This window comes from Pleurodeles waltl, chromosome 5, assembly GCF_031143425.1.
Source record: "Pleurodeles waltl isolate 20211129_DDA chromosome 5, aPleWal1.hap1.20221129, whole genome shotgun sequence".
Lineage (NCBI taxonomy): Eukaryota > Metazoa > Chordata > Amphibia > Caudata > Salamandridae > Pleurodeles > Pleurodeles waltl.
Genome location: NC_090444.1, coordinates 152,624,541 through 152,645,619, shown reverse-complemented (window position 1 = coordinate 152,645,619; position 21,079 = coordinate 152,624,541). Strand labels below are relative to the sequence as shown.

At 45.5% G+C, this 21,079-nt stretch overlaps 1 protein-coding gene across 1 annotated transcript in view; it reads right to left on the bottom strand.

The window, feature by feature from the left end:
* The window catches only part of NVL (nuclear VCP like), a 359,132-nt gene that overhangs the window by 308,319 nt on the left and 29,734 nt on the right, over positions 1-21,079 (bottom strand). The window contains exon 7 of the mRNA XM_069233825.1: positions 6,707-6,833. Coding sequence (XP_069089926.1) covers positions 6,707-6,833 — 127 coding nt within the window. The remainder of the gene's footprint in view (positions 1-6,706; positions 6,834-21,079) is intronic.

Here is a 21,079-nt window from a genome sequence, read left to right as displayed (position 1 = left end):
GCTAGAGTGGTGGACTTACCTATGCCAGAGGCAGTGGTTTGTGGGCACAGCACCCTGGGAGGGATGCCATGTCGACTTTACCTTTTCCTCCCCATCAACACACACAATCTGCTGTGGCAGTGTGCATGTGTTTGGTGAGGGGTTGCTTAAGGTAGCACAATACATGCTGCAGCCCTTAGGGATCCTCCCTGGTCACAGAGCCCTTGGTACCACTGGTACCTTTCACAAGGGACTTAGTTGTCAGTCAGGGGTGTGCCAACCGTGGAAACAATGGTACAGTTTAGGGAAAAGACCCTGGTGCTGGGGCCTGGTTGGCAGGATCCCATCACACAATCAGTCAAGTTAACATCAACATCAGGGAAAAGGTGTTTGTGTGTGGTTGCGGGGGGGGGGGGGGGGGGGACCATGCCAAAAGGGGCACTTTCCTACAGCGGCCCCCACTGACACGGACGCAAGAGGTGTGTACATGGGCAAGTGAGGAGGAGCGTAGGTGTCCTGTGGGTAGATGGAAGTTCAGTCAATGGTTGATGTAGGACGTTACTTGATCATGTAGAGCAGTGGTTCCCAAACTTTTTCGATCCCCGGCTCCTTTGACCTATTGGCCGTGTTGGCCACGGCTCCCCATTATGTTACTTTTTTTTGGCGGGTGGGGGAACGTAATCCCAGCCTGTACCTGTACCTACACTATTTACAGTTTGACTTCTTCATTCTCTCGTTCAGGTTCCTGAAAACCATTTATTTTAAATTATTTCATTTCTTTTGTCATAGGGATATTATTAATGGTACTCTGGCGCCCTCCGCTGGTCACAATAATTAATGCAGGGGGTTTTGTTTACAAAACCACGGTGAAAAGCTACCGATTAAAAGCACCTCCGAGTGGTTTCCAGACTGTGTGCGGTGCCCCTGGCTAATTTTGACGGCGCACCAAGGAGCCGCGGCGCACAGTTTGGGAACCACTGATGTAGAGCTTTGTATTCGTGTGAGGATCTTGAACTGGCATCTCTTCTGGATGGGGTGCCAGTGGAGGTTTTTAAGGTGGGGGGTGATGTGGGTCCTTTGGGAAGGTCCAGGATGAGTCTATTTGCGACGCTCCATATGGTCTAGAGTCTTCTGAGGAGCTGGGTGGAGATGCCAGTGTAAAGAGCATTGCCGTAGTTGGGGAGGCTGGTGACGAGGATCTGGGTAACAGTCTTTCTGGTCTTGACTGGGATCCATCTGAAGATTCTGCGGAGCATGCAGGTGGAATGGAAGCAGGAGGAGGTGACCCAGTTGACTTGTCATTTCAAGGTCAGTTCGCTGTTGAAGATGATGCTTAGGTTGCATGCATTATCTGTTGGTGAGGGTGTTGGTCCGAGTTCTGCTGGACACCAGCTGTGGTCCCAAACGGAGGTGCTCTTTCCGAAGATCAGTACTTCTGTCTTGTCGGACCTGCATTTGAGGCAGTTTTCTCTCATCCAGTTGGCTATGTTGGTCATTGTGTCTCAGAAGTTTGTTTTGGCATTGGAGGGGTTCTCAAGAGAGAGAGAGGATTAGTTGAGTGTCATCTATGTAGGAGATTATGTCGAGGTCATGGGATCCAACGGCGTCTGTGAGGGGAGCCATGTAGGTGCTGAACAGGGTGGGGCTGAAGGATAGTCCTTGGGTTCACAGCCAAAGGGAGGCAGCTGGATGCTCTGTGGGCATCCTGTAAGGAAGAGGCAATCCACTTGAGGGCATTTTGCTGTATGGCAATGTTGTATAGCCTGTAGATGAGGGTGTGGTGGGAGACAGGGTCGAAAGCAGCAGAGGTCGAGAAGGATGAGGGAGTTTCTCAGCGGTCGAGGAGAGTTCTGATGTCATCTGTGGCAGCCATCAGTGCAGTCTTAGTGCTGTGGTTGGCACAGAATCCTGATTGTGAGGCATCAAGTAGGTGGTTTTGTTCCAGGTATTCAGTAAGCGGTCGGTTGATGGCTTTTCTCAAGTACTTTTTCCAGGTAGGTAAGCAGGAAAATTGGTTGATAATTTTTTAGTTTATTGAGGTCTGCAGAGTTTTTGTTTAGGAGGGGTCTGACCTCTGCGTGTTTCCATCTGTCCGGGAAGGCTGCTGTGGAGATGGAGGTGTTGATGATGCTGGTGAGTTTCGTGCTGATAAGGTCGGTTCAAAGATTGAAGAGATGGTAAGAGGCAAGAGCTGGTGGGCGCCCCCGAGTGGATGTAAGATCTGATGGCCTTGGTGGTCTGAGTGGTGAGAGGAGACCAGGTGGTGCTTAGTCAGCTGGTGTACTCTTAGGTTGCGGTTGTTGAGGATGATAGCAGTGGGTTTGGGGTCAAAGTTGTTGTGCAAGTTGAAGATGTTGCTGTGGAAGTAGTCAGACAGAGTATTGCAGAGTTCTTGGAAGGGGTGGATGATGTTCTCTGTAGCTGTCGGATTGGAGAAGTCCTTAACTATTTTGAATAGTTCTGTCGTGTGGTTGGCCACACTGTAGATGCAGGCAGTGATGGCTGCTTTTTTGGCTTCCTTGATGAACAGGTGGTAGTTGCTGGGGGCTGCTTTGTGAGTGTCTCTGTCAGAGGGGTTCCTTGTAGCGCCTACATTTATTGAGTCGGTAGCAGTTGCACTTGGTTGTTCTAAGCTACGGGATGTACCAACTGGCTTGTTTTGAGGTTTTGTTGGTTTTTGCTGGTTTCAGCGGGGGCGGGGAGGACTCGGTCAGCTATTTCAGTGATCCATGTGGAGAATTTCTGGATGGCCTGGTCAAGTTCAGATGAAACTTCAGGTTGGGTTGTGCTGAGGGCCTGTGTCCACTGTGTCTCAGTTACTTTGCTCCAGCTGTGGGGAGAGGAGCTGTGATGCATGGTGATGGTGTGCTGAGTGTTGGACAATGGCATAATCAGTCAAAGTGAATTCTGTGACATGCCTAAATAGGATTCTGTCGCTGGAGGTGAAGCTGGAGTTGAGTATGTGACTGGTTTTCTGGGTGCGTTAGGTGACTAGTTTGGTGAAGCCAATGTTATTCAGGTTCTCCAGGAGGGTGATGTATTTGGCGTAGTTGGGGCTGTTAATGTGGAAACTGAGGTCGCCGAGTAGGAGATAGTGGTAGGCGTCGATGACTAGGGGGGCAATAAGGTTAGAGATAGCGTTGCAAAAAGTTGGTCAGGTTCCTGTAAAAGAGGGTGCCTCTTACTGTGGTACTGGCATTGGTCTGTAGTTGTAAGTTGAAGTGTTCCATGAGGAGTGGGGTCGCCGTTGGTGACAGTGCATCCGGTGGTTTCCTTGAAGAAAATGGCAATGCCCCACTGGGTTGTTGGTGTGGTCTTGGTGTATCATCTTGTAGCCACCAGGAGTTGTGGTGGCGATGTCAGGGTTGGAGAAGTAGTTAAGCCATGTTTTGGTGATGAAGGTAAGGTCCGGTGAGAGGATGGTAATGGTGTCCCAGATTTCCGTGGTGTGTTTGCAGAAAGAATGGGCATTGAGCGGAATGCATTGGAGCAGTTCTGGGTTGTTTGCAGTCTTCTGGATGGAAGCAGCACGGGATCCAGTGTGGGCTGGTGGTCATGTGTTGCATTAGAAGCGGCAGTGGAGGCAGGTGAAGGGAACTTTGGTTGATCACAGGGAGGATGTGCAGCAGCTGTTGTTCCGGTGTCTGGGGTCCAGGGCCAGGAACTCCTTGGCGGTACAGCGGTGGATGGTGGGAGAGCCAGAGGTCCTGCCACTGGGTGAGGTCCAGGCACAGACGGGCACAGATGAACTTGCCTTTGGCACACCTTTGGCATGCAGCGGCATCCATAAGCAGTCCTGGGAGGTGGGAAGTGCAGGCAAGGAAAGAACCAGTGGGAAAAATGGCGGGAGTGGGTGAGGTAGAAAACCAGAACTGCCCAAAAGTGAGGAAAACACTCTAAACCTACACAGAAATTAACCAAAGGGGCATGAGCCACAAACAAACGAAATTAGGAATTTGTCACTAAAAGGAGTCATGAACAAAATAATAAAAATTACCAATAAAAATGTGCCAGAGCCAACAGCAGGCGGGACCGAACCAGGAAGCCTTGAGGACTGGGACCGAGGCATCATCCTAGAACTCATGGAGCTATGTAGCGGCCAGGGGATCGGCGTACAAGATCGGGTGTCAAGGGCTACTCCCTGCGAAGACATGGCTTTCGAATCTTTGCTTCTTACTACAGGCATGTGCATTCTCGCACTCTCTTGCTGCTTCCTAATCCATCACAGAGCATTGGTTTGAGCCCTCTCCCTGTCCATGCAGCTCAGTTACTGTCTGTCTGGGCAATGCATGATACCCTTTGTATCAACCCCTGATCCCTGCCGAGTGCCTCCCGCCTAGCTCGTGTCTCTCTGACTGTTGCTCTGTGCCCTCTGCCTTTCTCCGTATTGATCACCAAGAAGATGGCCTGTGGTGCAGTTCAATGTTCTCCAGCCTGTTAAAAGGATATAGCTATTTACTTGATAATACACTGTAATCAGTTACATACTGAAAACTGGAAGTACAATATTGGGGTGCTTAAGAAAACAACGCTTTCGGCTACACTGAAAAATATGTACAAGTTTGTGCAAATTAATTGTAATTTTAATTTCAGGCTGGAAAGTGACAAGTGAAATGTTTTTCTTTTTCTGCAAGTACTGGTGTAATAACCAATTTCCATTTGTGCAATATTGTAGTGAATTGAATTTTTACAACACAACAAGTGGTCCATTACCCAGAAGCCGTTGAGTGCCCTTAATAAATGCCACATGGTACACTATTTTCGATACCCAAAACATTGGGTAGAAAAAAATATGCCTGTACTTAAGAAGATGTATGTTGTAGTTTTCCCCTTTGTGTCTGGTTAGAAAATTATTATTTTTTTGGTACCATATTTTGGGATGGATTGCATAATCAATAGGCTGCGCCTCTGCTAAAAACAAAAATGTAACAAAACTTTGATTTGGGTTAGAGGCAGTTTTTTTTTTTTTGTTTTTTTTTTTAGAAATAACATGGTGATTGACATGCTGATTGGTTTAAAATTGTATGAAATTGCTGGAAAGCAGCATTATCGAGGAAGCGCCCTTGTACCTGCACAAAGGGACATAGCATCTCTTTCCAGAAGTACAGCTAGTATGAAACTAGCTGAAGCAAACATGCTCATGTTAGAAAAAATACTGAGTGCTTCCTAACAAATTTCAAGTACTTAGTGGTCTGGTCAACCTCAAGTGAAATAAAATATCTAATAGTGCTTCGAGTGGCTGGGAGCTTGGACTTAGGTTCACATCCTCTGTGCAAAAAGACGATACATTTTATTTTGGGCATAGCACACTTGGTGATACCTCTCCGAACATAGCTGTCAGTTATCCGTCGCTCCCTGCACTTCGCTGCCTCTTTGTGCATCATGTTCTCTCATTCCCTACTTGCTATTTTGCATTCCTTGCAATAAATAGCACTTGTCCTCTAGTTTTTCTGCTTTTTTTAATCATTTTGCTCAAATGAATTGAGGCTTGCCTGTCTCCACCAAAATGATAAATCTCCATATTGCATAATAAAAGTTTAACATTAGCGTAGGTAGCACATTTCGTGTGATGTTATATCAGAGCGAGGTGGTCTCACTCTGCTTCCATCTTTACTTTGTTTTTTACAGCTTCTTTCCCTGGTTCCCTTTATCCGCACGCCTTCCCTTCACAATGGTTGACTCCCCGCAGTAGTACACACCCATCTCTTAGTAATGGCCACAATGGCACAGGGCGTTAGACAGATGAAGGGTAAAAAGTGTTCACAAGGCAACGTTAAAAGGAAATGGCCAAGCCCATATACTATGTATAATGTTACTATCCATCGACCCCTGAAACCAAAGTTAGTATTTCAATTCGATGAAGCAGTAACTGCTGAAGATACCATCACAAGAGTGAAGTAGTAGTTTCTGACTTAATAACTATTATTTATAGGCAGCACACATATGACGCGTGTGTGCCACTTCTCTTCCCAGGAACTTTCGTATGAATGATTTAGGAAGACAGATGTAAAGCAAACACCAGAATGAAAGACATATATAAACATTCTCAAACACAGAAAGGTTTAAGTTTGATTTCACTTCAAAGTTCACACAGTAAATGTAGCATTGCCCACTTTAACTGAATGCAATGCATCAGTCACTTCTTGACTATCAATAACTATGTAAACCAACAGAAGTATGACATGCTGGATTTGACTTTGCATGTGTGTAAAAAGACACACAAGAAACCAGCAAACAACCTTTAGAAAGTTGGTGTTTTTTATGGGTTAATTTTAGACTCTTAAAGCCGATTCAGATGTTTGCAAAAGATCAAGTAAAACACTACAGGCTTGCCCGAGCCATCAACTTTCCCAATGGTTGTACTTATAACACCCTCATTTCGGGTTTTCCATTATATTTAAAAATCTCCAAATTTTTCCAGATGAACGCCTTTGGCTGCACCTTTTTTCTTATTAAATCGTTTACTATGAGAACACTCAGCAAATATGCAAACCCAGGTAAGTGGGAGTGCTAACCTCGAGACCATATTTGCCTTGCAAAGAAGGTGCACATGTACAGCGTCATGGACTGCTCAAAGGAGAACACGCCCCAGACCAGGTCAGAGTTGTGCCTGAATTTGCATTGTGGCCTATGGAACATCTGAGTAAAGCTAACAATGTACCACCTATTGTTCATACAGCACACACATGATGGCATCTGCATCTTCAAGACCAGACAAACTGCTCACCTTTTCTGCTCAACAACAAGGCTTCTATTTCTCCATCCACATCCTGGGAGCCTGTTTTTCTTCGCTTCCCTTTCTTAAGTTTGTTTTTTTTACTTTCACCCTCTAGAAGAGAATAGTCCACCGGAGTCTGCAACAAGGCAGAAACAATACATATCATATATGAAACTGTGAGGAAACACAAGCGTGGGAACACACACAGAAAGAAGCAAGATTACAGGTAAACACCACGTCCATCCTTCTCTTTAGGCAGTCTGTCTTCCATGGCACTATAGCATAAGATATTAGTGAAGGGGTGAGGAAGTTAAAATCTCAAGTATTTTAGTTTTGACACTTTGCGTTATACTTCAGCACACACTAAAGACAGAAACGACCATGAAACACGCAGTATAAACAATGTTCCAAGATGGCTACATGCCATCGAGGGAACCATGTTCCAGACCACGTTCCTTTCACAAACCACTGTTTTCTGGTGTGTTAGCCCCATGGGCCCATCTGCTAAGAACTTAAAACTAGACCTTCCAAAAAGTTGGTATTGTTGAATAAAAGCACAGGGCCGGACAGGAGTGTAAAACCTGGAATGTGGTCACTTGGTAACCTTAATTCTAATGACTCGTGAGCCGTCTCTGCAAGTAGGGCTGCCACCTGGCCAGTTTTGCACTGGTATGGCTAGTATTTTAAAGTACCGCCGATATAAAAATTAGAAAAATCATCTAAAGCCTGTACTTTTCCCCTTATCAGTAACATACAATAAACAGCAAATGTTGGCAGAAAACACTTTAAAATATGTTCTAAAGCTGCCCTAATCAGCCCTGGCCCCCGACTGATAATGCGACTACAAAAGACAGAAACGTCGAGTTAAGAATGAATAAAGACGACTTCATGTAAAGTTCTTCTTCAGAGTCATGTGCAGGTATTTTTCTCTGGGAGAGACGGCAGGCAACCCTTCTGCGAGGGCTGGAGAATGAGTCGGCGGACCTGGAGATCTGCGGCCTGCTGCTACACTGTGAATTATACCCTCTTCCTCGAGCTTAGTACTGAGGAGAGCGACTCTACACGAAGAGGAAGTGCACCTGCTCTCCTCCTCGGATGCTGGATACCCATAGCTGAGAGGGCTCAGTGGAGAATACGGAGGGCTCTCAGTGGAGAATACGGAGGGCTCAGTGGAAAATACGGAGATCTCACTCCTTTCCCTTCCATTGTACTGAAATATTACAGGCGCGCTGAACGACTGCCCTCTAGTGACGAGAGTAAGCAATGCGCCCACTGTTCCATTTATAATTATTTTTTCTGCTTTGTTGCCTATAAATTTACGTCTCGGAGAAAGTAAAACCAGTCTATCAAGCTCTGAGACATCCTTTAGGCACTCTTTCCTACCGCCTGCTGAACTATTAACAGTGCATTTAAGACAAATCCCAATACGCAGTGCATCTCCGTGTCTACTAATTGCCAAATGTACTTTTAACTTAGTTGAGGGTTAAACAGACTTTGAAAAAGCAGTGGTTCAGGCGCTTGTGCCCCAGCATTCATATTATCACCACTTACTGCACACAATAGGCAATCTCTTATTATAAAACCGATAAATGGGACAAAGAGCCCCCTTTCGTACATTATAAAGATATTGCAAGTGTGGAAGTTTTTTCAAATGTTAAACTTTGGGTGACAAATTATTTTGAAGACTAATGATCTATATGATGAATTCTAGTCGTAACCAATACATTAAAAAATATTGCACTTAAAACGAGATTGGTAAAGCATCTAGAATTATGTTTTAGTTGTTCCACATTTTATGAATTCCCCATTTAATCAGAATAGATGTCGTTTCTGATGAACTGTTCAACCTGCTCCTCCTCATTTCCATCTCAATCAATGACCCCCTGCGACACTTGTTTCCCACAGCTTCAGCAGTCTTTGCAGAGCACACGACATGGTAACGTAGCTAGTTATCTTCCTTCAAGCTCATGTACTGTGAATAAAACTTTCTTCCAGAGTTTAATTTAACAACTTCAAGGCCCTTCTGTTGTAGCTTCCTGGTGTGGGTCTGGTAGAAAACACGGTTGTATGGGCTTTCGTTTAATAAATGGATAATGTGTTGTGCATCTCCGGACAGCAGCAGCATAGAAGCTGCTAGGATCATCTCTAGAAGTAGGTTGGTTCTATGTGCCGTATATATATGTAATTATTTGATTCATTGGAATGTGTAAGCACTATTCATACCACTGTGTATTTGCAGCTTTTGTTCATTATTGCTAGAAATGTGAGTAAAACCCATGGTTTGTGGGGTGAGCAGGAGACTTTCCACTTGCTACTAGAGATGCTGTTCTCCTTTGTGATAGTGGCTAGAACTAAGAAATTTCCCAAGTTCCTCCAGGGACTCTGTCAGATTTATTAGAGACGTTCCTTTTTCTCCAGAGATACTGTCAGTGTTCCTTATGAATCTGACAAATAGATTTAGCAGATTTTGTCAATTGTTCTGATTTTGCTGTTTATTTCGGATTTAGAACTGTTCTGATTATGTACTCTGTATTTGTGTCTACATTGCATTAAACAATTATTCTGTACTACTTGAATTTGAGATTCTGTAATAAAACCCTTTAACTTCCCCCCATCTAGAACTCAGTTATTGAGTGGTCCCAGTTACCAATTTCTCTGCTAATGTTGTTGGGCCTGATGTTGGCGACAGTGGTGATTCTTATGGTGAGATCAAGGGTGCTGGAGCTGAACCACCAGAGGGTCATTTTGGGGGTGCATTAAACTATTTGGTTCAGCTCTGTTTTGCTTCACTAATGACCGAGCTGAAACACTCATGCACTGACAAAAATCTCTGGAATATGCTTCTTAGTCTAAAGAAGACATTTATTAAATCACTTTGCAAGGTTCGGAAATATACACAGCATATGTATGTATGTGTGTATATATATATATATATATATATATATATATATATATATATATATATATATTTTACAATGCAAAGACGATAACAAGAATGAAAAAGTATGCATCACCATGAGGCATGGGCACATCTGCTTCATCTCCCTCCTATCAGCATTAGATCGCCAGATCCCAGAATCGATCGTGGAGAGAGATCAATTATACTCACGAGAAGGATGACACACCTCAGCGTCCTGAGCATGTCTGAGATCCGATTCACTCCCTGGTCCATCTGGTTTTGGCCTCTCATACTTTGAACAAACAAGAGAGGAAAATTCTAGAAACCCCCTCTCATAAGTTTATTATTAAAAAAATGCCGATTAATTTAGGCCAGCTTTGAAAAGAACACGTCGGGAACTTGCCAAAATCCCAAGGTGCCCCTTCAAAACAAAACCGTTCCCTGCTGTCCTAATTCTCATCAGCCTAAACCCTTGATGGGAAAGACCACGAAAACAAGCAGAACAAAAACATGACAACGTGGAAAACTGCTTGCAGCTTTTAACGTGGAAGTGGCTAATTCTAAAATAAAGTCAATAGGCACAATGAATCTGGTGGTCACTAATGTGATGGTGTGCTGCTAGGTTAAGTGCAATGTGGAGTCAGTGGTCAAAACACAAATATCATTACAAGCTCCCACTTAAATCAGTGAAGACTTACAGACTTACAGGGCCATATAGAGGAATGAGGCCATAAACTGAGTTCCTTTATAAGACTATGCACACCCCACCCTCACCCTTCCCACAAACCCCATTAATCCTTTGTCTTGCTCTTTCATATGAGAAAGGTACTATGGTTGCAGATATGAAGAATAAAAGTGTACTCTAGTGTGAAATTAAACAAACCAAAAAAAGTTAGTAATGTGTTGCAAAAATATATTGGACACAGTTTAATGTAAATCAGATTTAAAAAGGTGTAGAGGCTCAGAACGTGTAGAAAAATACAATTCTATTTGTCCTGTGATGGCCATTACTGTGCAAAAAAAAATAAACATGTTGCCACAAATATCTTCAGTCTGCTCATCACTGTCTGTTTAGAATTAAAGGACAGATTGATGAAAATACAGTTTTTCTTTTCATTGCCTAGTTGAAACTCCACCTTTAATTATGCTCCATTACCTGCTTTGCACCCTGGCTGTTGGTTCTGGCAGGAGGTCTTATGGTGTCAGAATTAAACTTTAATAACTTAAAACAGTTGAGCAGCGAAGTCATTTCCTTATTATACATAGGATTGTAAAATTCCTGTATAAAAACCCACTTCCAATTTCTTTGTAATCTGTGACTTGTGACATACCCAGTCACCAATTATAAAGAAATTATGTCAGAATGCAACTGTAATAAGTTATTACAGTTGAGTTCAGATGTAACAATGCTGCTGCCAGAGTCATCAGCGAAGGGGAAAAGCAGGTCACGGAGCACAATTAAAACAGGTATTCAAAGAACGAAGAAAAAAAAAACGAATTTTATTTCTTCAGCTCTATTTTTCTAGCTGAATAGTGACAAGCAGAAAGGAAATATTTATGGCAACATGTTTATTTTCTTTTATTATTTAAGGTAACTATAGGAAATTTTAGAATCTTTTTGCAAGTTTCTATACATTCTGAGCTATTCTTTTTTAACAAAACAGACTTGTATTAAACTTATTCACTTTTTTTGCAACAAATCTCACAACTTTTTTGATGTGCTTGATTTTGTTCTAGAGATTGTATTTTTATTTGTTATGTGTGTGAACATGCTCTCTCCTTTAAATGAAAGGGTTATAAACCAAGGGTTTAAGTGGTTTGTGGGAAAGGTGAGGTGTGATCATGTATTATAAAGGATAATGTACCCCCTTGACACACATGATAAGGATACCGCAAGCCACCTCACAGACCAATAACTGTATAAAGGTACTTGGCCTTTGGCCAAATATCTCTATATGGTCATGGAACTCCTCAGTGACTTGCAAAATCGTTATAATGTACGGAGGGTGTGGTTTATCCCATTTATACTTGGTAACTTTTGATAAACCGTGTTGCCTATTATAAAGGAATGCTGTAGCTGCCCATATGTATTAAGTTATTACGGTTAGGTTCTGACCTCTCAATGCTGTCTGTCAGAGCCATCAGCCAAGGGGAAAGGCAGGTCAGGCCACGGAAATGCTGATGCTTTTCCACATCAATGTGAAGCCATTTTTAGCTATTAGAGGTACTTTGTGCTGAGGCCTCCACAACTTTTTTTCCACATAAGGTGTCCATGCCAAATGTGCCTTCATTCCCCCCCCCCCACCCCTCCCCCCCCAACATCATGGGGCTTCTACGGGTATCTGGGATTTATGGATTCCCCTGGAGGGAACAGCACAAATAGCCAAAATATAAGAACATTTTGTTTTGGGGGTAAAATAGAAAAAAACTGCTGCACAAGGGGTCTTTTCACCTCTAAAAATGGCATAAATGAAAGGTTTGCCTGCTATGTTGGAATCAGCATCTCAGCTTTCAGAAACATAAAGAGCTGAATCAAAAAAACATTTTATAACCACAGTTCTGCCATTTCTGGCATTTTTCCAAGGGTTACCTCATTTTTTTCCTAATGTTTGTGCTTTCAACCTACATCCAGTTTGTGGTGGAAATAGGTGTGAAATTCATGAATGATCCAGGAAACTATAGATATCTGAAAAGTAAACCAAATTAGGCAAAATCCAGAGTTCAGCAAGGATAATTTATGAGGATTCCTCAAGTTTTTCTCAAAAAAGCGGTTGAAATAAAAAATATTGAAAATGAGCAGGAAAAAAAAATCATTTGTGAAAATGTTTTCATCTGTAACAATGGCCTATTTAAAAAGCAATAAACCATTATGTGGGTAACAAAACATTGTGGGATCCATGCAAAGCACACTACCCTGGAGTCCCTTAGGTGTCCAGCTTTCAAACATTTCCTCATGCTTGCCATGGGAATGGGGCTCAGGTGGGCAGAGAGACTGTCAGGGTTTTAAGGCAGGAGGATAGGTCCAACATCAGGGTGGGCATCCACATACCATATTTCTCTTCTACAATAAAATAAATCCCTGGTGTTTAGTGGGCAAGGGCCCAAGATCGTTGGGGGGGGGGGGGGGGCAGGGGGGAGTGAGGTGCTCCACCCTCCTAAAAAATAGTCTGCCCTAGTGAAAACCCAGTGTATAATGGGTTTTCTTTTCTGCCCTCCCCCCCAATTAGGGGTTAACACCCACACTCACCCCCAGGGTGGTGGGGGGGGGGGGTGACACAAAAGCTAAGGTGGTGGGTAGCATTGGCCAATGCCCAAGGGGCCACCCCTTAAAAAAAAAAATGAATCTGCCCTATTAAAAATCCTGGTGTCTAACGTGTTTTCTTGTTTGTCTCACCCCCCCAACCAGGAGGGGTTAACACTGCCATACACCTCGGGAGGCTGAAAGGCTAAAAGAGCCCAGGGCAGTGGAGGAGCTCGGGTCCATGCCTATACCCACCCCCATCATATGAAATCTCTGGTGTCTAGTGGGTGGATCACTGCTTCGTGATCATCCTGCGGCAACCTCCAAGCAGGGATCCAATAGGATACCTTCTCCATCAAAATCAGTGGTCATGGGGCAGAGACTTGGCTCCAAGCATAGATTCGGTGAAAGTGAAATGATCGGATCATTTCAGTTTCACTTTGAGTGGAAATGATGAATCTGGTGCTGATAGTCATTTCAACAACAACAACAAAACTTCAAAAATGTTAATAGGAAACATTTGGGTGTGAACACCATAGGGTTCTTTAAAGACCTCTCTCACTTCGGCCAATGGTCCATAGACGCACTGGGTAAGGAGGCTAATGGGGAGGTTAACCAATGGCCGATTTCTGCACTTAAAAGGTTAAAGCAGCTGTTTAAAGAACGAAAACAAAACATGGTTGTACTGTAAAGAAATGGCTCCCTGTTGCAGTTACCCCCCACTTTTTGCCTGATACTGATGCTGACTTGACTGAGAAGTGTGCTGGGACCCTGCTAACCAGGCCCCAGCACCAGTGTTCTTTCACCTAAAATGTACCATTGTTTCCACAATTGGCACAACCCTGGCACCTAGGTAAGTCCGTTGTAACTGGTACCCCTGGTACCAAGGGCCCTGATGCCAGGGAAGGTCTCTAAGGGCTGCAGCATGTCTTATGCCACCCTAGGGCCCCTCACTCAGCACAGACACACTGCTTGCCAGCTTGTGTGTGCTGATGGGGAGAAAATGACTAAGTCGACATGGCACTCCCCTCAGGGTGCCATGCCAACCTCCCACTGCCTGTGGCATAGGTAAGTCACCCCTCTAGTAGGCCTTACAGCCCTAAGGCAGGGTGCACTATACCACAGGTGAGGGCATATGTGCATGAGCACTATGCCCCTACAGTGTCTAAGCAAAACCTTAGACATTGTAAGTGCAGGGTAGCCATAAGAGTATATGGGCTGTGAGTCTGTCAAAAACGAACTCCACAGCTCCATAATGGCTACACTGAATACTGGGAAGTTTAGTATCAAACTTCTCAGAATAATAAACCCACACTGATGCCAGTGTTGGATTTATTAAAAAATGCACACAGAGGGCATCTTAGAGATACCCCCTGTATTTTACCCAATTGTTCAGTGCAGGACTGACTGGTCTGTGCCAGCCTGCTGCTGAGAGACGAGTGTCTGACCTCATGCGGTGAGAGCCTTTGTGCTCTCTGAGGACAGAAACAAAGCCTGCTCTGGGTGGAGGTGCTTCACACCTCCCCCGTGCAGGAACTGTAACACCTAGCAGTGAGCTTCAAAGGCTCAAGCTTCGTGTTACAATGCCCCAGGGCACTCCAGCTAGTGGAGATGCCCGCCTCCTGGACCCAGCCCCCACTTTTGGCGGCAAGTCCAGGAGAGATAATGAGAAAAACAAGGAGGAGTCACTGGCCAGTCAGGACAGCCCCTAAGGTGTCCTGAGCTGAGGTGCCTCTGACTTTTAGAAATCCTCCATCTTGAAGAAGGAGGATTCCCCCAATAGGGATAGGAATGTGACCCCCTCCCCTTGGGAGGAGGCACAAAGAGGGTGTACCCACCCTCAGGGCTAGTAGCCATTGGCTACTAACCCCCCAGACCTAAACACGCCCTTAAATTTAGTATTTAAGGGCTACCCTGAACCCTAGAAAATTAGATTCCTGCAACAACAAGAAGAAGGACTGCCTAGCTGAAAACCCCTGCAGAGGAAGACCAGAAGACAACAACTGCCTTGGCTCCAGAAACTCACCGGCCTGTCTCCTGCCTTCCAAAGAACTCTGCTCCAGCGACGCCTTCCAAAGGGACCAGTGACCTCTGAATCCTCTGAGGACTGCCCTGCTTCGACGACGACAAGAAACTCCCGAGGACAGCGGACCTGCTCCAAAAAGACTGCAACTTTGTTTCAAGAAGCAGCTTTAAAGAACCCTGCAACTCCCCGCAAGAAGCGTGAGACTTGCAGCACTGCACCCGGCGACCCCGACTCGGCTGGTGGAGAACCAACACCTCAGGGAGGACCCCCGGACTACTCTACGACTGTGAGTACCAAAACCTGTCCCCCCTGAGCCCCCACAGCGCCGCCTGCAGAGGGAATCCCGAGGCTTCCCCTGACCGCGACTCTCTGAAACCTAAGTCCCGACGCCTGGAAAAGACCCTGCACCCGCAGCCCCCAGGACCTGAAGGACCGGACTTTCACTGCAGAAGTGACCCCCAGGAGTCCCTCTCCCTTGTCCAAGTGGAGGTTTCCCCGAGGAAGCCCCCTCTTGCCTGCCTGCAGCGCTAAAGAGATCCCTTGATCTCTCATAGACTAACATTGAAAACCCGACGCTTGTTTCTACACTGCACCCGGCCGCCCCCGCGCTGCTGAGGGTGAAATTTCTGTGTGGGCTTGTGTCCCCCCCGGTGCCCTACAAAACCACCCTGGTCTGCCCTCCGAAGACGCGGGTACTTACCTGCAAGCAGACCGGAACCGGGGCACCCCCTTCTCTCCATTATAGCCTATGTGTTTTGGGCACCACTTTGAACTCTGCACCTGACCGGCCCTGAGCTGCTGGTGTGGTGACTTTGGGGTTGCTCCGAACCCCCAACGGTGGGCTACCTTGGACCAAGAACTGAACCCTGTAAGTGTCTTACTTACCTGGTAAAACTAACAAAAACTTACCTCCCCCAGGAACTGTGAAAATTGCACTAAGTGTCCACTTTTGAAATAGCTATTTGTGAATAACTTGAAAAGTATACATGCAATTGAAATGATTCAAAGTTCCTAATGTACTTACCTGCAATACCTTTCAACCAAGATATTACATGTTAAATTTGAACCTGTGGTTCTTAAAATAAACTAAGAAAAGATATTTTTCTATAACAAAACCTATTGGCTGGATTTGTCTCTGAGTGTGTGTTCCTCATTTATTGCCTGTGTGTATGTACAACAAATGCTTAACACTACTCCTTGGATAAGCCTACTGCTCGACCACACTACCACAAAATAGAGCATTAGTATTATCTATTTTTACCACTATTTTACCTCTAAGGGGAACCCTTGGACTCTGTGCATGCTATTCCTTACTTTGAAATAGCACATACAGAGCCAACTTCCTACATTGGTGGATCAGCGGTGGGGAACAAGACTTTGCATTTGCTGGACTACTCAGCCAATACCTGATCACACGACAAATTCCAAAATTGTCATTAGAAATTGATTTTTGCAATTTGAAAAGTTTTCTAAATTCTTAAAAGACCTGCTAGGGCCTTGTGTTAGATCCTGTTTAGCATTTCTTTTAGAGTTTAAAAGTTTGTAAAAGTTTGAATTAGAACCTAGAACTAGTTGTAGATTCTTAAAAAGTATTCCAACTTTTAGAAGCAAAATGTCTAGCACAGATGTGGCTGTGGTGGAACTCGACACCACACCTTACCTCCATCTACAGATGAGAGAGCTAAGGTCACTCTGTAAACTAAAGAAAATAGCAATGGGCCCCAAACCTACCAAAGTACAGCTCCAGGAGCTTTTGGCAGAGTTTGAAAAGGCCAACCCCTCTGAGGGTGGCAACTCAGAGGATGAAGATAGTGACTTGGAGGGAAATTCCCCCCCCCTCCAGTCCTACTTAGGGAGAGCAGGGCTTCTCAAGCCCTGACTCCACAAATAATAGTCAGAGATGCTGGTTCCCTCACAGGAGGGACCACCAACTCTGAAATCACTGAGGATAACTCCAGTGAAGAGGACATCCAGTTAGCCAGGATGGCCAAAAGATTGGCTTTGGAAAGACAGATCCTAGCCATAGAGAGGGAAAGACAAGAGATGGGCCTAGGACCCATCAATGGTGGCAGCAACATAAATAGGGTCAGAGATTCTCCTGACATGTTGAAAATCCCTAAAGGGATTGTAACTAAATATGAAGATGGTGATGACATCACCAAATGGTTCACAGCTTTTGAGAGGGCTTGTGTAACCAGAAAAGTGAACAGATCTCACTGGGGTGCTCTCCTTTGGGAAATGTTCACAGGAAAGTGTAGGGATAGACTCCTCACACTCTCTGGAAAAGATGCAGAATCTTATGACCTCATGAAGGGTACCCTGATTGAGGGCTTTGGATTCTCCACTGAGGAGTATAGGATTAGATTCAGGGGGGCTCAAAAATCCTCGAGCCAGACCTGGGTTGACTTTGTAGACTACTCAGTAAAAACACTAGATGGTTGGATTCAAGGCAGTGGTGTAAGTAATTATGATGGGCTGTACAATTTATTTGTGAAAGAACACCTGTTAAGTAATTGTTTCAATGATAAACTGCATCAGCATCTGGTAGACCTAGGACGAATTTCTCCCCAAGAATTGGGAAAGAAGGCGGACCATTGGGTCAAGACTAGGGTGTCCAAAACTTCCACAGGGGGTGACCAAAAGAAAGGGGTCACAAAACCTCCCCAGGGGAAAGGTGGTGAGACAGCCAAAAATAAAAATAGTAAAGAGTCTTCTACAGGCCCCCAAAAACCTGCACAGGAGGGTGGGCCCAGAGCCTCTTCACAAAACAATCCTGGGTACAAGGGTAAAAACTTTGATCCCAAAAAGGCCTGGTGTCGAAACTGTAGTCAGTCTGGACACCAAACTGGAGACAAGGCCTGTCCCAAGAAAAGTTCCACTCCAAACTCCAATCCAGGTAACACTGGAATGGCTAGTCTCCAAGTGGGATCAACAGTGTGCCCAGAGCAAATCAGGGTCCACACTGAAGCTACTCTAGTCTCTGAGGGTGGGGTGGATTTAGCCACACTAGCTGCCTGGCCTCCTAACATGCAAAAATACAGGCAGCAGCTCTTTATTAATGGGACAAGTGTAGAGGGCCTGAGGGATACAGGTGCCAGTGTCACCATGGTGACAGAGAAACTGGTTTCCCCTGGCCAATACCTGACTGGAAAAACTTATACAGTCACCAATGCTGACAATCAAACTAAAGCACATCCCATGGCAATGGTAACTTTAGAATGGGGAGGGGTCAATGGCCTGAAACAGGTGGTGGTCTCCTCAAACATCCCAGTAGACTGTCTGCTTGGAAATGACCTGGAGTCCTCAGCATGGGCTGAGGTAGAACTAAAAACCCATGCAGCCATGCTGGGTATCCCTGAACTGGTGTGTGTAAAAACAAGAGCACAATGCAAGGCACAGGGTGAAAAAGTAGAGCTGGAGTCTGGAAAAATGGCCCAGCCTACCAAGAGAAAAGGAAAGTCAGTTGGGAAACCAACTGCAACACAGTCAGAAAAAGGGAACCTCTCTTCTCAGGAAGAAGTTCTGCCCTCTGAGGGAACTGAGCCTTTGGAGCTTGAACCTTATCAGGTTGAGCTCTTAGGCCCAGGGGGACCCTCAAGGGAGGAGCTGTGTAAGGGACAAGAAACCTGTCCCTCTCTTGAAGGCCTTAGGCAGCAAGCTGCTGAAGAGTCCAAGGGCAAGAAAAATGGAACACATAGGGTCTATTGGGAAGATGGACTCCTGTACACTGAGGCCAGAGACCCCAAACCTGGTACCACTAGGAGAGTGGTAGTGCCTCAGTCGTTCAGAGAGTTTATTCTGACCTTAGCCCATGATATTCCCCTTGCTGGGCATTTGGGGCAAACCAAGACGTGGGAGAGGTTAGTCAACCACTTCTACTGGCCCAATATGTCCCGGAAGGTCAAGGAGTTTTGCCTCTCCTGCCCCACCTGTCAATCCAGTGGTAAGACAGGTGGGCACCCAAAGGCCCCCCTCATTCCACTTCCAGTGGTGGGGGTCCCCTTTGAAAGAGTGGGTGTGGACATAGTTGGTCCACTGGAACCTCCCACAGCCTCAGGAAATATGTACATCCTAGTAGTAGTGGATCATGCTACTAGGTATCCTGAAGCTATTCCCCTTAGGTCGACTACTGCCCCTGCAGTAGCCAAGGCCCTCATTGGTATCTTTACCAGAGTGGGTTTCCCTAAGGAGGTGGTGTCTGACAGAGGTACCAACTTCATGTCAGCATACCTAAAACACATGTGGAATGAGTGTGGAGTGACTTACAAATTCACTACACCATACCATCCACAAACTAATGGCTTAGTTGAGAGATTCAACAAGACATTAAAAGGCATGATCATGGGGCTCCCAGAAAAACTCAAAAGGAGATGGGATGTCCTCTTGCCATGTCTGCTTTTTGCTTACAGAGAGGTGCCACAGAAGGGAGTAGGATTCTCACCCTTTGAACTTCTGTTTGGTCACCCTGTAAGGGGACCACTTGCTCTTGTTAAAGAAGGCTGGGAGAGACCTCTTCATGAGCCTAAACAAGACATAGTGGACTATGTACTTGGCCTTCGCTCTAGAATGGCAGAGTACATGGAAAAGGCAACCAAAAACCTTGAGGCCAGCCAACAGCTCCAGAAGTTTTGGTATGACCAAAAGGCTGCACTGGTTGAGTTCCAACCAGGGCAGAAAGTCTGGGTTCTGGAGCCTGTGGCTCCCAGGGCACTCCAGGACAAATGGAGTGGCCCTTACCCAGTGCTAGAAAGGAAGAGTCAGGTCACCTACCTGGTGGACCTGGGCACAAGCAGGAGCCCCAAGAGGGTGATCCATGTGAACCGCCTTAAGCTCTTCCATGACAGGGCTGATGTGAATCTGTTGATGGTAACAGATGAGGATCAGGAGGCAGAGAGTGAACCTCTCCCTGATCTTCTGTCATCAGACCCAAAAGATGGCTCAGTAGATGGAGTGATCTATTCAGACACCCTCTCTGGCCAACAGCAAGCTGATTGTAGGAGAGTCCTACAACAGTTTCCTGAACTCTTCTCCTTAACCCCTGGTCAGACACACCTGTGTACCCATGATGTGGACACAGGAGACAGCATGCCTGTCAAGAACAAAATCTTTAGACAGTCTGACCATGTTAAGGAAAGCATTAAGGTGGAAGTCCACAAGATGCTGGAATTGGGAGTAATTGAGCGCTATGACAGCCCCTGGGCTAGCCCAGTGGTCTTAGTCCCCAAACCTCACACCAAAGATGGAAAGAAAGAGATGAGGTTTTGTGTGGACTACAGAGGGCTCAATTCTGTCACCAAGACAGATGCTCATCCAATTCCTAGAGCTGATGAGCTCATAGATAAATTAGGTGCTGCCAAATTCTTAAGTACCTTTGACTTGACAGCAGGGTACTGGCAAATAAAAATGGCACCTGGAGCAAAAGAGAAAACAGCATTCTCCACACCTGATGGGCATTACCAGTTTACTGTTATGCCCTTTGGTTTAAACAATGCCACTGCCACCTTCCAAAGGTTGGTGAATCAAGTCCTTGCTGGTTTGGAGTCCTTTAGCACAGCTTATCTTGATGATATTGCTGTCTTTAGCTCCACCTGGCAGGATCACCTGGTCCACCTGAAGAAGGTTTTGAAGGCCCTGCAATCTGCAGGCCTCTCTATCAAGGCATCCAAATGCCAGATAGGGCAGGGAACTGTGGTTTACTTGGGCCACCTTGTAGGTGGAGGCCAAGTTCAGCCACTCCAACCCAAGATCCAGACTATTCTGGACTGGGTAGCTCCAAAAACCCAGACTCAAGTCAGGGCATTCCTTGGCTTGACTGGGTATTACAGGAGGTTTGTGAAGGGATATGGATCCATTGTGACAGCCCTCACTGAACTCACCTCCAAGAAAGTGAACTGGACTGTGGAATGCCAACAGGCCTTTGACACCCTGAAACAAGCAATGTGCTCAGCACCAGTTCTAAAAGCTCCAGATTATTCTAAGCAGTTCATTGTGCAGACAGATGCCTCTGAACATGGGATAGGGGCAGTTTTGTCCCAAACAAATGATGATGGCCTTGACCAGCCTGTTGCTTTCATTAGCAGGAGGTTACTCCCCAGGGAGCAGCGTTGGAGTGCCATTGAGAGGGAGGCCTTTGCTGTGGTTTGGTCCCTGAAGAAGCTGAGACCATACCTCTTTGGGACTCACTTCCTAGTTCAAACTGACCACAGACCTCTCAAA